The sequence below is a fragment of the Peromyscus californicus genome, unplaced genomic scaffold, assembly GCF_007827085.1.
Source record: "Peromyscus californicus insignis strain IS unplaced genomic scaffold, ASM782708v3 Scaffold_4__1_contigs__length_199733344, whole genome shotgun sequence".
Lineage (NCBI taxonomy): Eukaryota > Metazoa > Chordata > Mammalia > Rodentia > Cricetidae > Peromyscus > Peromyscus californicus.
The window spans coordinates 138,755,564-138,772,468 of NW_026294562.1; the positions used below are offsets into that span (position 1 = coordinate 138,755,564).

At 43.8% G+C, this 16,905-nt stretch overlaps 1 protein-coding gene across 1 annotated transcript in view; it reads left to right on the plus strand.

The window, feature by feature from the left end:
* The window catches only part of Chrna7 (cholinergic receptor nicotinic alpha 7 subunit), a 122,508-nt gene continuing 105,603 nt past the window's right edge, over positions 1-16,905 (plus strand). Inside the window, exons 1-2 of the mRNA XM_052714421.1 lie at positions 1-174; positions 372-511. Coding sequence (XP_052570381.1) covers positions 120-174; positions 372-511 — 195 coding nt within the window. The 5' untranslated portion in view covers positions 1-119. The remainder of the gene's footprint in view (positions 175-371; positions 512-16,905) is intronic.

Below are 16,905 nucleotides of genomic sequence, written 5' to 3' on the forward strand. Positions count from 1 at the left end.
TCACGTGTGGGGGCGCGCGGCGGCGGCGGGCGCGCGCAGCGCTTTAAAGGCGCGGAGGCGGCAGGAGCGGCTGCTCGGGCCCGGAGCGGACGGCGGGACCCGGCGGCAGCTCCGGCGACATGTGCGGCGGACGGGGAAGCATTTGGCTGGTTCTGGCCGCGGCGCTGCTGCACGGTAACCGCGGCGCGGCTCCGACCGCACTCCCCCGGCGGACTCCCCGGAGCAGGCGCGGGCGGGCGGGCGGGCGGGCGAGCCGGCGAGCCGGCGGGCGGGTGGTCCCGGGTTGCGGCCGGGCTCGGGGGTTGGGCTGCTCCGGGGCGGGGTGGCCGGCGGCCGCGCGCTGAGGCCCGCTGGGCGCTCTGCTTCCCAAGTGTCCCTGCAAGGCGAGTTCCAGAGGAGGCTGTACAAGGAGCTGGTCAAGAACTACAACCCGCTGGAGAGGCCGGTGGCCAACGACTCGCAGCCGCTCACCGTGTACTTCTCCCTGAGCCTCCTGCAGATCATGGATGTGGTGAGTGTGGCGTGGCGCTCGGGCCGCACACCCTCCTGTCCCGGACCGGGCGGCGCGCCGGGCAGGAGCCCCCAGCCACCTGTGCGTGGGCTCTAGAAACTCCGGGCCAAAGTGTCCCGAGTTGGGAGTCAGTAGCAGGAACAAGCTGCCTTGGTCACTTTCGGTCTTCCTTAGAGAGAAAACTAGTGCAGTCCTACGCCCGCCCGGTATAGTTTAGTCTCTTAAAGGCTTTTCTCTCTCATTAGTGACTGCGTAGTGCTTTGGCGGGGGCCTGGTCTTTCCGTTGCCCATCTGTCTGGATAGAAGGTTAGCTGTGGGTGTTTAGAACCCTTCCCATTACGGTGATGGACATTGTTTTTATTTTGTGCACAGAACGGGTGCTGGCGATCCTTCTTGGAGGATTCCAGGCAGGCAGCTGATAGCAGTCGCCTGGACCCCATGCAGCAAAGCAACTAGATTTAGGCGACACGCCCCTGCAGTATCTGTGTCAGCTTTTTTCCCCCCCCTCTCTTTCTCTCTCTTTCTGCTCACTAGGCTACTTGTATGATTTTTCATAGGTGGATTTTTTTCAGACAGTGCCAATACTTAGAAAGTGTTCCGGTATCTGTTCTATACAAGGCTTGTAGTGGGTAAGGGTGGAGCAAAGGGGTATTTATGTTCATCAGGAGGAACTACTGTGGGAGGAGAGAGGTACCAAAATAACCACAACTCCAAGTAGGAAGTGCAGAAAACCACTAAAGGGGCTTAGGTAAAGTGGCATGGCTCCTATGCTGTTCCTCTTAATCTAGCTGTCATGATGAGTGGCTTCTGTCCCCATACTATACCCGTTACACCTGCATTTCCTCTTGTGGCAGGATCCTGCTTTATTAAGTAGTTGTGGGCAATGTAGGGGATTTATCATGAGAGATGTAAAGACAGCTGCTGTCACATGGACAATTGTTTTCTAAGTTTACAGAGCACAGGCTTCAGGAAAGGAAGACAAAGAGATCTTGTTGGTTGTGGGTCAGAGTGACGGCCAGTGAGAGGGAGATTCTGTCCTGGAGCAGAGTGTAGATCAGAGAGAAGTGGAGGTAGAAAGCTGTGAAGTGGAGGAGGCGCAGAGGCTCCTGGGCAGTTGGGGTGGGGTGGCACTGCAGAGCAGTTAAGTGGTGGAGAAGTTGTTTTTGTTGCTTCTGACTTTGCTGGTCTCGGGATGGTTGACTGAGAAGTTTCGTGAACACTTGCGCCTTGACGCCTCTGTTAACAGAATGGACACCGAAGTACTTCACTGGCCATTGTGAGGAGCTAAAGACTATGTATGAGTAACTTACAGATTCCCCAAGACCAGATACACAATTACCGTTATTTTTCATGCAAAAACTACAGAAGGAAGGGTCAGGTAGCTAGGTTAACATGTTCCATAGGAGTCACACAGTAAGATGCTCTCCTCAGCTTCTACTTGCCCAGGCTCTGCTTTGGCCAGCCGACCTCATTGTATGCTCCATAGCAGCCTCTGGCTGGGTGGTAGTAAGCTTTATGGTATGGGGGCTGGGGCACTCAGCTGTGGGGCTTGTGTGAGGCGGAGCAGGCTTTCTAAGGCCATTGAAAAACTTTTAGCAAATCTGGCTAACCTGTTAGTAAGGCTTGCTGACTCTTAGGAAAAGTTATGGTGTAAAATAGGATTCATGATGTGGAAAAAATTAGTTATGTTAGGAAATTAGAAAAAAACAACAACAAATCATACACCTTTATGTCGTTACCATATCAGTGTTAGAAAAATGCATGTGAAGAGAGTCATGAGCAGAGGTCAAGGGGAGGGTAAGGTTTGGCAAAGTCATGGCCTCACCTTGGCCTCAGATCTAGCTGTGCACATACTGAACTTTCTACTAGGCAGTGCTACATCTTTGTGGAGTGGCCTTGAGAGAGCTACTTAGCTTTTCTCGGCTCTGCTTTCTCATGTGTAGAAGGAGAACAATCATATCCACTTCATGGGTTTTGAGAGGATTAACAAAGAGAGGTTCCTGCCACAAGCTGGTGGTTTGCTGAAGCCTTGCTCCATCTTAATTATGCAGTCATTCCTCAGAGGTCATGAAGGCCATTCCTAGAGAGGTGTGGTCACCTGCCCAAGGACGCCCAAAGACTACAGGCAGTCTGCTCAGGAAAACTCACCTGGTGTGAGTTTACATGCCCTTGCCCCATCATAAGCTGCTGGGTTTTTTTGACTTGGTAACTTATTTTTTTCAGAACAGAGTCAACTGGATGAACTGTAGCTGATTGAATGTGGCAGTCCTAAGCTTCTGGGTGAGAAGGAGGTTTCTACATCAGGCATAAGGAAATATGCAAACATTTGTATTCCAATCCTGCTTGGCTCTGCCCGCTTTTGGAAAAGAGCCAGGTCTTTCTTGCTGAAATCTCAGCACTCTGGACAGAGACACCAGCTCTCAAGAGGGTTGTGAGTTGCAGTCTTGGCTAGTGTAATCTCTTTACAAATTCAGTGCTAGGGGGTCATTTTGCTCATTTTGATCTGTTGTTCCATAGACCAGGGTTGATTGTCCCCTGATTTATTATTGTCGTTACCCCTCCTGTTTTAAGCATAGATGTCCTGCCTCCAGGGATGTGGAGATGGCATATAGTGTCACACACACACAGACACACACACACACACACACACACACACACACACACACACACACACACACACATTTCATGCAGGGTTGTTTTCACCATCAGCTTATTCTACCTGTGTTTGTGGGGCCCCCAGTGTTAGTTTCGGAGAATTTATAAATGAATAAGAGAGGACTTCCACCTTTAGAGGCGACACGATCTGGCTAGCTCTAAGACCAAGGAGTAAATCTCAGATTTCCTTATGTGATGGAATTTAGCATAGTTTGTAGACAAAACCTGCACATGTTCGGTGGGAAACGTTTATTCCCAGTGACAGTGGCTGGAGTGGTTTCAAAAGCAAGAGGTTGGATTTCCGATAGGAGTTTGTTTCCCAGGTAATGGAAGCAGAGCATTGTAAATGTGAGGGAGGAGACACCTTCAGCAGGGTGTTTCCATGAAATCCTGGATCTTGCCTTTAGCGAGATGTTTCCATAAGATCCTGGCTCTCTGCCTCCAACTAGGTATTTGCATGGAATCCTGTCTCTGTTGATGTTTGCTTCAGGTTTGGTGGCAAGACTTCTCAGGACTTATATGCTTATGCTTATTAAAAGTTCAAAAATATTGATCAAACCATTGGTAGTTTTATCAACCCCTTTTCTAGTCTGTATTCTTTTTTTTTTAAAGTGATTTTCTCTGATAGAAAGTGCTAGTGTGTAAGGTATCTTGAATATGCTATAGAGTTCACATGCAGACCTGTGCTCTACCTGTGTGTCGCAGACTGTGCATGAGAAGGTAGCAAGCCAGAGTCTTGTAAAACTACAAGACTAGCTTGCCAGAACCTGGTTTCCTAGAAATGGAAGCATTCTAACCATAAGGGTTTTTATTAAATCCAATAAGTATGAATTATAGATTAGAATGAAGAAAAAATGTGCATATGTTTTAAAGATAAAACATGGGTCTTGAGAGGGCTTGCCATATCCACTGTGGTCTGTTCTAGTTATTTGGCTATCCCCTTGGTAAAGCACTCAGTAGAGAGTGGGAAGGCATGGTGAATTTCTGAGCAGGAGCGGGAAGTTCAGGATCTATATTTAGAAGATACAAAAGCCTCGAATGTGGGGCAGGCTAGAGAGGAAAGTTTGGGCAAGGACACGGAGATCTTTCTTGGTTTATTTTCTGTTGCTCTAACAAAATAGCTGAGATCATAATTTATAAAGAAAGAGGTTTATTTTGGCTCCTGGGTGTAGGAGCCGCAAAGTCCAGGATCGTGGTCATAGCATCCTCTCAGATTCTAGTGAGGGCTTTCATGTTGCTTGAACTCAGAGCAGAAAGCAAAAGAGCAAGTGTGCCCATGCAGAAGAGGCTGGACACAGGGGCAGCCTTGGGTTATAACTGCTTCTCGAGGTAGTTGATCCAGTCTCTTGAGAATTAACCAAGTCTTCTGAGAAAGGCATTTTTGAGGGCTCTGTCCCCAGAGCCCATACACCAGTCACTAAGGATCACCCCAACATGACTGTATTAAAGAATTAAAATTCCAATACATGGACTTTTGGGAATACATTTAAACCAGAACAGGGTCAAACACAGCATGACCTTTGTGGCAATGTGGAGAAGGAGTAAGATTCAAGAGACTTTGGAGGTATACTATCCATGATACATAATTGTACAAAAGCACCATGTGCATGCACAGATCAGTTAAGGGAAAGTGGTCCCTTATTCCTAATGCATACTTGGGTTTATAGTGATTCTTAATTTACTTCATGGGCTTTTCACTGGGCTGAGAATGAGGTCATGCATAGGAAATCATTCTGAAGACTTTCAGATGGGGGTTCTGAGTTGACACTGGTTGTTATAGTGTTTCTTCTCTGCTGCTGCTATTTGGTCATTTACCTGGACCCATGCATCTAAAGGCCATCCTTAATATCCATTTGCATAAAATAAATACGCAGTTACAAAAACATCTCCAGAAGGTAATATGTTTTAAATGAGTAATACAAATCAATATGTAGTTATGCACAAATACAAGACACATAGTTATGCATGAATGAATTTTAGAATTTTAAAGGTTTTGGATTACAGTGCTTTCTGGAAGCTTTACTCACAGGACAGTGAAACTGGTAGTATATTTTGAGTTTGCTCCTATAGAGGCAGGCATGGGGTGGAGCCCAGTTCCCTAAGAACCTGGGATTTATTTGAAGTCCCTTTAGTGTCCTCCTGATAACACTCAGCAGATTTTTGTGCTTTTTATTTAGTAGCTGCATTTAAAATGCTGCACCTCTCAATAAAAATCATACTCATATGGCATGTCTAAGCAGAAATGGCCAAGGTGAAAAATCAGATAGTTACCATAATTTAATACCTTTCTTTTTTTTAGAGCAGTTCTAAGTTTACAACAAGTGCAGAGATTTCCCATCTGGCTCTCCCCACCCCCCAGCCTCCTCTCACCATCATTTCCTGTACCATGGTTTATATGTAAGCCTGGTGAGTCTGCACCAACATGCCAGCATCACTCTCAGGCTGTACTTCATATTTTTACTGGCAGTGATGTGGACTTGGACAAATGAATCTTACTACACTTGTGTCCACCATTGGAGTACATACAGAGTTGAGGCATTGCTTTAACAATTTTTTATTGATGCTCCCTTTCCTCCCTATCTTTCCCTCAAACCCTTGCATCCACTGGTATTTTTACTCATTGTGTAATTTTCCTTTCCAGGGCCTGGGGAGTTAGTTCAGCTGGTAAAGTGCTGACCATGTAATCATGGGGACCTGAGTTCTGATCCCCCAGAGCACATACATAAACAGCTGCAGTTGGCACTGGTAATCCTAGTACTTGGGGTATAGGGAGGGAGACAGGCAGATCTCTGAAGCTTGTTAACTGACCGGCTTAGCAGAATCTATTAGATTTGGGTTCAGCAAGGAACCCTGCCTCCGAACACAAAGGAAGAGCCCACTAAAGGAAAGATACCCAAGGCTGACCTGTAGCCTCCTCACACACGTGCACACACCTACAGTAACAAATATGTACACTGTACATACTATGCCACACACCACACACTACACCCCTCAAAAAAAAATCTTTTCCAGAATGTGATAGGGTTACCCTCATCTCTTTGTAGCCTTTTCGGATTTTCTCCTCTCTCTTAGTAACAGACATTTGAAACCCTCCATATTTTTTTGATGACTTGCTAGCTCATGTCTTTTCTGTGTTGACTAATAGGGCGTTGTGATTGTATTAGCTTATTTATCATTTCATCTATGGAGGCATGTCTTATTTGCACCTAAGTTTCGGCAACTGAATAAACAGCTGTGATATCTGTGTTGATGTTCTTATGCAGACTGCAGTCTTTTGGAAATTACCAGTAGGAGCATTTGCAAGACTCAATGGTCAGGGCTTGTTCCACTTTGTTTTTTTTTTTTTTTTTTTTTTTTTTTTTTTTTTTTTTTTGTTTTGTTTTGTTTTGTTTTGTTTCGAGACAGGGTTTCTCTGTGTAGCTTTGCGCCTTTCCTGGAACTCGCTTTGGAGACCAGGCTGGCCTCGAACTCACAGAGATCCGCCTGGCTCTGCCTCCCGAGTGCTGGGATTAAAGGCGTGCGCCACCACCGCCCGGCGCTTGTTCCACTTTGTAAGGAGCACTCAGGCAAGTCTTCAGGTTAGCAGTGAGCATTCTGTTACTCTCCATCCATAGCAGCGTTTGATATTGGTAGAGTCTTAGATTTTGTTGATTCCAACCCTTGTGTTGTAGTACCTTACTGTCGCATGTGTGTTTGCCTGATAGATGATGTGGAGCATCTTTTCATGGGATTCTTCACCGTCTGTTTTTCTTTAGTGTCTATTAAAATCCTTGACCCTCTTTTTTTTTTTTTTTTTTTTTTTTTTTGGTTTTTTGAGACAGGGTTTCTCTGTGTAGCTTTGCGCCTCTCCTGGAACTCACTTGGTAGCCCAGGCTGGCCTCGAACTCAAAGAGATCCACCTGGCTCTGTCTCCCGAGTGCTGGGATTAAAGGCGTGCGCCACCACCGCCCGGCTCCTTGACCCTCTTTTGTAGTGAGATCTTTTTCTCATTATTGCATGTATTTGAAAAATAGTCATTTGTCAGATGTGTCGTTTAGAATGTGTAGAGTGGTTGGTTTGTCATTTTGTTCCAACAATGTCTTTTACACAGCAGAAAGTTTTAATTTTGGTGAAATCTATCATGCAAATTGTGTCTTTAATGAATTTTGCCTTTTGTGGTTTTTTTCCTCTGTTAGACTAGGATGTATAGAGTTTCACATTGGTTTAGATCTGATCCATTTTGAGTTATTTTTGTGAAGGGTATAAGGCCTGTGTGCTTTTTGCTACACAGATAATATTTTTGGTATCATTCTTTTTAAAGTATCTGTCACCGCTGTTCACACTGTTGTATTTTGGGGGCTCACTCTTCTGTTCGACTGACTCATGTGTTCCCCCCATCAGTACCCCATTCCTGTGATCACGATGTAATAGTCTTTAAGTTGGGAAGCATCACTCCCAAGCCTTGTTGTCTATGATATTGTGTCAACTCTTCTAGAACATTTATGTATGCACTTCTGAGGTAGGTTTCCCATATCCACAGAAAGTTTTCTTGTGACTTTATTTGGTGATTCTTTTGGGTTTTATTGACGGACGATAGTGTCATCTGCAGACACAGGCTGCCACAGTTTTCCTTTCCCAGTGTGTATATCTTTGTTCTCTTTCTGTGCCTCATGCGATCGAGAAAGAGTAATGAGAGGAACATTCTGGCCTTGCTCGTATCCTTGACAGCGAAGCTTGAGTTTGTCACCATTAGTTACGAATTTAGCTGTAATTTTTTTGTTGGCCTTCTTCATCTAACTGAGGAAGTTCTCCCCTATTTCTAATTTATTGAGTTTTCATATCATGAATGAATATAGATCGTTTTTCAAAGGCTTATTTGTGTCTATTGATATGGTAGTGGAATTACTGTTCTTTAGCTGGTTGATATGATAGATTATGCTAATTGATATCTCAGTGTTGAACCATCCTCACACATTTGGAATAAATCCCATCTGGTAATGGGAAACAATTCTCTTTGTATATTGCTTAGATTCAGGCTGCTCACGTTTTGTTGTTGATTTTACATTTATTTAGTTTTTCTCTTAGGTGTGCGTGCACATGTGTGTGTGTATGCATACACCACAGTGCTCATATGGTGGTCAGAGGACAGCTTGTAGGGATTAGCATTCTCCTCCCACTCTGTGGGTCCTGGGGTACAACACAGGTCAGCAGACATGGGGTCAAGCTCTTTCACTCTCGGAGCCTTTGTTGAAGGCTTTTTGTTGAAGATTTTTATGTTTGTGTTCTGGAGTTATGTGGCTTCATAGAATTATGCAGGAAATAATTCCTTTGCCCTTTCAAAGACATAATAGAGAATTGGTAATGTCTGAGCCTGGTGTTCTTTTTTTTTCTTCTTGAAAAAAATTAGTGATTGATTTCAATTTCTTTAATAAATATCAACCTATTCAGCCACCACCCTCTCCTCGGGGTGTGTGTGTGTGTGTGTGTGTGTGTGTGTGTGTGTGTAATTTGACAAATTATTTATTTAAAAGAAACGGTCCATTTTACTTAGGCTATCAAATTTGTGAGTACATGCTTGCTCATGTATTAGTTTACATCATTTTAATGTCATAGGGTTGGGATAGTGGCCTCCTCTTCATTTCTGGTATTAGTAATTTACATTGTCTTTGTTTTCCTCCTTGAACTAGAGGCTTGTCAATTCTATTGATCTTTTCAAAAAGCCGGTTTTTAATGTTCATTTTGCCTATTGATTTCCTATTGTCAAATTAATTTATTTCTGTTGTAATTATTATTTAGATTTATTAATTTGTGTTTTCCCATAAGGTAGAGACATGATTGATTATAGGTATTTCTTCTTTTTAAATGCCGCTTGGTGCTATACATTTCCTTCTAAGCACTGATTTGGCTTTGTCTTACAAGTTTTGAAAAGTTATGTTTATTTTCATTTAGGTAAAATATGGTTTTGAGATTTTTTTTTTCAGGCACGTGTCTGGAAGCATGGTCTTTAAATCTGTGTGTGTCTGGGGAGGGGTGTTTCCAGGTATGCTTCTGTTACTGGGTTCTAGTTAAATTATACTGTGGACCCAGCACAGGGTGTGACTGTTACTGGGTTCTAGTTAAATTTCATTGTAGACTCAGCACAGGATGTGACTGTTACTGGGTTCTAGTTAATTCTGCTGTGGACACAGCACAGGATGTGACTGTTACTGGGTTCTAGTTAATTCCGCTGTGGACACAACACAGGATGTGATATTGCTGTTCTTTTAACTATGTAACAGAATGCTACAGTGTGCTGCAGTTAGAATGCCTTGACCTCGCAGAATGTTCCATGTCATTTTAAGAATATGCATTCATCTGATGAAGAATTCTTTTATATAGAGAGATTGATTGTATCCGAGTGATTGGAGATCTCAAATCCAGCTGTGTCCTTAACTGATTTTCTACCTGCAGCACAAGTACATTTATTCATTTTGTTTATAGGTAGGTAGGTAGATAAGTAGGTATGTAGGCAAGCAGGCAGGCAGATAGATAGATAGATAGATAGATAGATAGATAGATAGATAGATACAGACAGACAGATGGAAACACACACACACACACACACACACACACACACACACACACACACACACACGCACACTCAGAGGCAGTGACGGAGAGCGACAGACAGACAGAGACAGGGTCTTGCTGTGTAGCCCAGTCTGGCCTCAGCTTCTCAGGTGCTAACATTACAAGCGTATTCCACTGTGAGCGGCAAGCACACCAGTGTGTGTTCTAACAAAGGCCATTTAGCTGTGAGGGTGGGTTAAGCTGTTTGCAGTTTTCTGACTTTACGTCCGCTATAATCTGATGCTCCATTGTTAGGCACATACGAAGGATCGTATGACCTGGAGAATTGACCCCATTTTCATTATACAGCCATAGCCTCTATCCCTGACAACATTGCTCGTTTTGAGTTCTTGTGTCGATGTACTTTTCTTATATTTACCAGTAGCACAGTGTATTTTTCTCTTTCTACTTTTAATGTCTTTCTGTTTTCATATTTAATAAAGTTTCTTGTAGACAATACAGAGTTGGACTTTGCTTTTTCATCCACTTCATTTCTTTTAGTTGGTACATTTAGAGCATCAAACCAAAGTGGTGATTGACAGATTTGGATCAATATATACAATTGAACTTCTGTTGGTCCCATGTTACACTTCTTTTTTTTTTTTTAAGGATTCTTTTTTTTTTTTTTTAATCTACATTTCTAGTCAGGATACTTTTTTTTTTTTTTTAAGATTTTATTTTTTTTATTATGTATACAGCATATATGACAGCAGGCCAGAAGAGGGCACCAGATCTCATTACAGATGGTTGTGAGCCACCATGTGGTTGCTGGGAATTGAACTCAGGACCTCTGGAAGAGCAGTCGGTGCTCTTAACTGCTGACCCATCTCTCCAGCCCCCATGTTACACTTCTAGTGTTCTTATAGTACTTATTCTGTCCTTTTTTTATTCTTTCATTGTTGTTTTCAACGTTTCCAAGGACGTAGTCTGACCCTCAGAGGCTCTTCTGTGGCACCTCTGTGGAAAGCACCCCATTTTTCTTATCAGGCTTTGGTCTTTAGCATTTCTTTGGGTTCTTCCTTAGAATTTTCCTTTCTGTTTGTCACCATCTCTTCTTGCGTGGCGTCTGCTTCCTCTGCCAGGGCTTCCATATTAGCAGCCTCTGTCAGTTTCTGGTCTTGAAAGCTTCAGCTCCAGCATCCCTGTCATGCCTGCCCTTTCTGACTCTTCAAGTTGCATTTTTTTTTTTGCCTTTCAGTGTGTTTTCTGATGTTTTCTTACAGCCAGATATGATGGACTGGATGGAGGAGTTCCAGTAAATTAGCCATTGCTCATATGGATCCGTGTGGGAAGAGAGGGAGTGCTCCTTTGTACTGTGATCAAGTGGCAGGCTTTGCTGAGCCCCTGGACTATGGACCAACCAGTTCAGTCATTTTCTTTCTCATTAGGTGGCACAGACTGGCTAAGACTGGCTGGAATTTGTATCATTCTGCTGTAGGGTGGACATTGTTAAGTAGAAGGCTTTCTGGTGTATTGCAAAGTGCCGCTGCTTAGGGAAACTGGTGGAAGAGTGTCTCTGTTTATTAGGGATCCTGGTCAGGCTTCTGGTGGTAACCCTCCCAATGTTGTGGGGTTCCTATGACCAAGTTCCTCTGGAGTTTGTAACTGTCAGAATTATCTGCACTGAGTCTTCAGCACTTCAGTGACAGCCAGGTTCTCCTGTTCTGTTCTTTGCTCTGGGTCTGCTCTGGGTAGCTGTGACTCCTTGTCTCCCCGACCTTGAGGGCAGCTATGTGTCCTAGGTTCTCCCCTCTCCTACAAAGTAGGCAAGAAATGGTTCATTTTCAGTCTGTTCAGCTCTTTACTTCTTGTTAGGACACAGTGCTGAATTCCAAGCTCATTACATGCAGAACTGGAAAGCTGACCTAATAATGTTTCTATAAGTGACATTTCTTAAAATTACAAAAGAAAGATATGCTTTGTAGAGCAAGCCAAATCAAATTTTAACAAAGACCGAGTTGAGGGGGAGAAATTATCCAAATCACCATTGCTTAAGACATTCTGGCGTGGTTTATTTCGTCTTCTCTTCATTTTTATAGGTCTGGAGAGAAATACTTAAAAATTAAAGTACTAAGACACCATTTATGGTGCCTTGATCAATATTAAGCAGCATTAATTTTAAAGGGATGCCCGTAGGCCAAGTAGTAGAGACTGTTGTTTGGCCACTGTTATGTAACTCTTGAGTCACTGCATATCTAGCCCTCTTCCCTTTGGTAAGTTCAGAAAGAATTTAAAATAGTTTTACTGGAATGATTGTGGCGTCTCTTTTATGAAATGCGCAGTGGGGCTGGTTCTGTGGTGTTTATTTACCACCCTTGTCTTTGGTTCCTCAGCAGCTGGCTTGAAGTCAGTTTTTCAGTGTTTGCTGGGGCTCCTCTGTTCGCTTCTCTCTCCTTTCTCATTTTCCCCCCAGTTTGTTAGTCAGACATCTCTTTCTTCCCGTGACCTACAGACTGCAGCAGGAATCCTTGACTAATGACATCCTAATGAAGGTCATAGCTCTTTCCGTGCAGTGTGCAGATGTTAGCACACTTTTCCACGTGGACTTCAATCTCACGTTCTCAATGTACGTACGTGCTTTGAATGCCATGCATTTTGTTTCTCACTGTATTTTGAAACTTAAGATTATAATTGTCTGCGCTGACATATCCTTTAAAAATGTTTTTAATTGCCGGGTGGTGGTGGCGCACGCCTTTAATCCCAGCACTCGGGAGGCAGAGCCAGGTGGATCTCTGTGAGTTCGAGGCCAGCCTGGTCTCCAAAGCGAGTTCCAGGAAAGGCGCAAAGCTACACAGAGAAACCCTGTCTCGAAAAACCAAAAAAAAAAAAAAAAAAATGTTTTTAATTGAAATTGAGTTAATGATTTCCCCTCCCCCTTCCTCCCTTCCGCCTCTCCCTGTTACTCTCCCTTGAACCCTTCCCGTCTTACCACTGATTGTGTCCAGTCTCCTCTGACATAGTCTTTTGAATCTGCTCATCCATTTACATTTCTGCTGCTTTTGTTCCTCCCCGTATCCTTGACTTCCCATTACCTTCTCCTCTTTGGTACTCCTTTGTGTACCAAAAAGCTCTAGAAGTGGCAAAAATCTATGATTTCTCTGTCTCCACATATATTCATAATGATTTCATCTTCAAATAATGGTTCAAAATCTGGGTTAGTAATGTATGTGCCACATTTTTTTTTTGTTAGAAAATTTTTGTTACAATTATTTATTGTGTACGTGCATGTCCACACGTGTAGGTTTATGTGTGTGGCTGCAAACGTGTTGAAGTCAGGGGACAAGTTGCAAGAGTTGGGTTTCTCCTTCTGCCAGGTGGGTCCCAGGGATTGAGCTCAGGTTGTTAGGCATGGTGGCAAGTGCCTTTATCCACTGAACCGTCCTACCAGCCCATTTCTCATTTTAAAACTCTTACCCCATTGTTTCTGCTTGCCACTGCTTTTCCTAAGTGTCATGTTCACCCTTTGAGGTGCTTTGTTCTTATTTTCCTCTGGGCACTCTTAAAGGCTTTGTTGTTGTTTGTTGTAAGCGATTTTATGCCATTTCTAGATTTGTGCTTGTCTTGTCTTCTTTTTCCTGAACACACACACACACACACACACACACACACACACACACACACACACCCCTCTAAATATACACCGCTCAGTCTGAATAATGATACTTGTGTGCATGTTTTCGGGGCTGACCATTTGGTATTGTATAACCAATTGCCGTGCTCTTCCCTGGGGAAGACCATTTCTCCCACCCTCAGTATTCCTTAGTTACCTGCAGTTCTTTGTGTAGGTTGAGGTCTCCTAGGCTTCCCCACATCCACTTTGGCATGTCTCTGGGTATTGTCTTTGCTCAGCTTACCTTTGGGCGGTGATGTTGGTGAGACTTTACAGGTGTAGCTTCTGACATTTCTACGAGACACAGGCTCACAACAGTCTTCCTGATCCTCTGGCTCTTACAGTCTTTTCTCCCTCCCTTCTACAGTGTACCCTTAGCCGTAGGTGCAGGAGTTGTTTGATGATGTATCCGTTGGCGCCAGAATCAACACTCTACATTTTGATTGGCTGTGGTTTTCTGTAGTGGTCTCCATCTGTTAAAAGAGAAGTTTCCTTGATGAGTGGGGAGAACTACATTTATCTGTGGGTGTAAGGACAAATGTTTAGAGTGTAGTTAGTGATTATGCTGGTTTTAGTAAAGTGGTGATTGTAGGTGCTTCTCTAAGATCCATGACTTCACTGGCCCTGGGTAGTTGGCTAGGCTTCCGGTATCGGGCATGATTTCCCTCTTGTTGAGTGGATCTAAAGTCCAATTAAAGAGCTGTTGGTCACGTCCAAGGTGAATGTGCCACCACTGCACCCTTAGGGTTATCATGCCATGTTGTTTTATGTTGTGGGTCATTGCTGGGTGGGATCATTAGTTGCTTCCTTCCTTTGGAAGCTTGCATGGTGCACTCTGGTACCATGAAAGCTTGTCTTCAGGGATGAAGTATTCAGGTTTGTTCCAGCTCAGGGTGGTGGTGGGGGGTCTCTGGGCACTGGTGTCTTCAGCAATAGGAAACCCTTCCACTCTAAGAGACAACCAAGGGCAATAGCAAAAGCCTGTATGTTTTGGGGGTCTCCTGGACAACCCTGAGCTCAAAATAGGGCTATGCTTCTGTTACATGGTTTCTTTCATAAATGTTGAAATGCCACACATGCCAAGTGTGGTTTCTGCTCTGTTTTCCCCTTACTCCTTTTGGGATTGCAATTGTGTGTTTGAAACACTGTTACCCTATGTATTACGAGTGCATCCTTTCTAGGAACAATTGTATCACCTAGGGGATGACCAGTCACATCTTGAAGCATTTTTGGTTGCCATATGGTGCTACTGACATTTACTGGGACCGGACCAAGGAAGCTACTAAATGTCTTCAAGTGTGGAAAATTTACTGGGTGCAGCCAGGATGTACCTGGACCAAGGTGTCAGGAATGCTGAGACTGAGCGACTGTACTGTGCTCCCAACTCTGGTTTTTCCTGTATTTTGCATGACTCTGTCTCTCCAGGCTTCCTTACAGCTGCCCGCTGGTGACTCATGTTCAGTCACAGATCCTTTCTGTCTGGTTGTTTTTCTCATCTATTGATTTCACTTTCAAGAAAATTTCTTTTGGTTTTTCTTACAGTTTGTCCATTGCATGTTTCTCTTAAAATCCTATGTTAGTAAGAGTCATTCATGGGGGCTAGAATAGTCGAGGGGCTCAGTAGTTAAGAGTCTTCTGGAGGACCAGAGTTCAATTCCCAGCAGTGCCTCAAAATTATAACTCCAGTTTCACGGAATCTAATACCCTCTTTTGACCTCCATGGGCATCAGGCACATATGTGGTGCACAGACAAACAAACATGCAAAACACCCATACACATAAAAAAATAAAACTAAAACCAGAGAATCATTTGCAGCCTCCAGTCAAAGGCTCTGGTGTTTGAGGCACACTGTTTCTACTGCTGGTTTTCTTGGGTTTTTTCTTTTCAGTAACACGGTGTACAGTCTTCTAAGCCAGGTGGTTTTCTTGTTTGTTCTAGAAAATGTATGTAGAAATTATAGGTATTATCTGAAGGGCATGTGAACACATTCTCAGTTCTGGCTTCCACTTTCCTCTGCTCAGCTGCCAGCACACGGACATCAGCAGCCAACCTTCTCCCCATCCATTCAGAAGCTGTGGAAAGCAACGGCCCCTCTCTAACCCCTGGAAGTGCTTCTTGCTCATACAGTCTGGGCTGGAATTCCCAAGAGTTGACAAGGATCTTCCTTTGCTTCCCTGAGCTGGAGCTCCTGTTTTGTCCCAGTTCCTCCTTCCGGGTGCCCTCAAATGTGTAGTCTCATAGGCATTCTTTGAAGGACACACCATGTGATCCTAGAAAAGCAGGCTGTTGTTCCCTGGGGTCCCCCGCCCTGTTTCAGCGTGTCTGTGACCCCTCACTGCCCTGACAGTTCCCTGGTGCCTTCAAGCATGTGATTGCTTTTCTTCCAGCTTTTCCAGTTGTTTTTACTCAGTAGCTGGTGTCCATCTAGCTGACCATTGTCCACCGTTAAGTCCTATTTACAATGCTCCTTTATAATCAACCCAAATTTATTATGGTAGAATTTTTCCCCCCTCTCAAACCTGTTTATGGGTCTAGGAATAAAAACTTCCAAAATTGTCTCATCATTGTTGCTGGGTATTATGGGCGGTTATCTTGCAGGAGTCTTTCTTACAAATGATAACTCTCAAGGCCACTCAGTACGTTTCCCAGAGCTTTGGCTCTCTGTTTCATTCCTGACATGCTGTTAAAGAAAGAGAAATGGTCCTGTCATGGCCAAACAGTGATAAAATCTCTTCTCTACTGTGTATTTAACTTAAACATCAGGATTAGGTAGTGTTTACAGATAAGACAAAAGTCATTTTGTTCCATGCAGTTGGTGTTGGGGATTACCCTAGCTCCCATTTGGTGTTTTTCAATAGCCATTGTCATGCTGTGCGTGTCAGTGATTTCATTCGTCACAGTCAGCATCAGCTATTTTAGCAAACGTAACACTCAAAGTATTGTAAAGTGATGTGTGCATATGTGGGGTGTGTGTGTGTGTGTGTGTGTGTGTGTGTGTGTGTGTGTGTGTGTATGTGACAGTGACATATTTCCCTTACTTTTGCCCTCGGCATGCATTGATACATTGAAGTTAGAACAGAAACCTGGGATCATAGCACCTGGCAGGCAAAAATAGTTAATTAAAACTATCAGAAATTAAATACAAGGTTATATAAAATCCAAGAGAGTGGGTTAAAAATGAACAGGGGAGACTGGGCGAGGGACAAGGCTCTGAGTGGGGCTGAGCACAGGTCTGTCAGTCTGTAGGTATGGCTGCTGACCTGTCTCAGCTGCAGGGGGCAGGCAGGAGGGAATTGCACTTGTCATGGCTAAAGAAAGCCACCTGTGAGAGATGCTAGGCGTGGGCATTGACTTTTGGATCACTGAAAGCAAACTGTAAAGATTCTTCCTTGAGCAGAAGAAATGGTATCTCCATTCCACAGGGAGGGCGTGTGAAGGAAGAACTCACTTTGTTTTTAGAGAGAAGGTAAACACAGGGTAGCTTTCCAGTTGGTTTCAGGTTTTAGATTATATAAAGAGTTTCTAGTGTAGCATATCTAC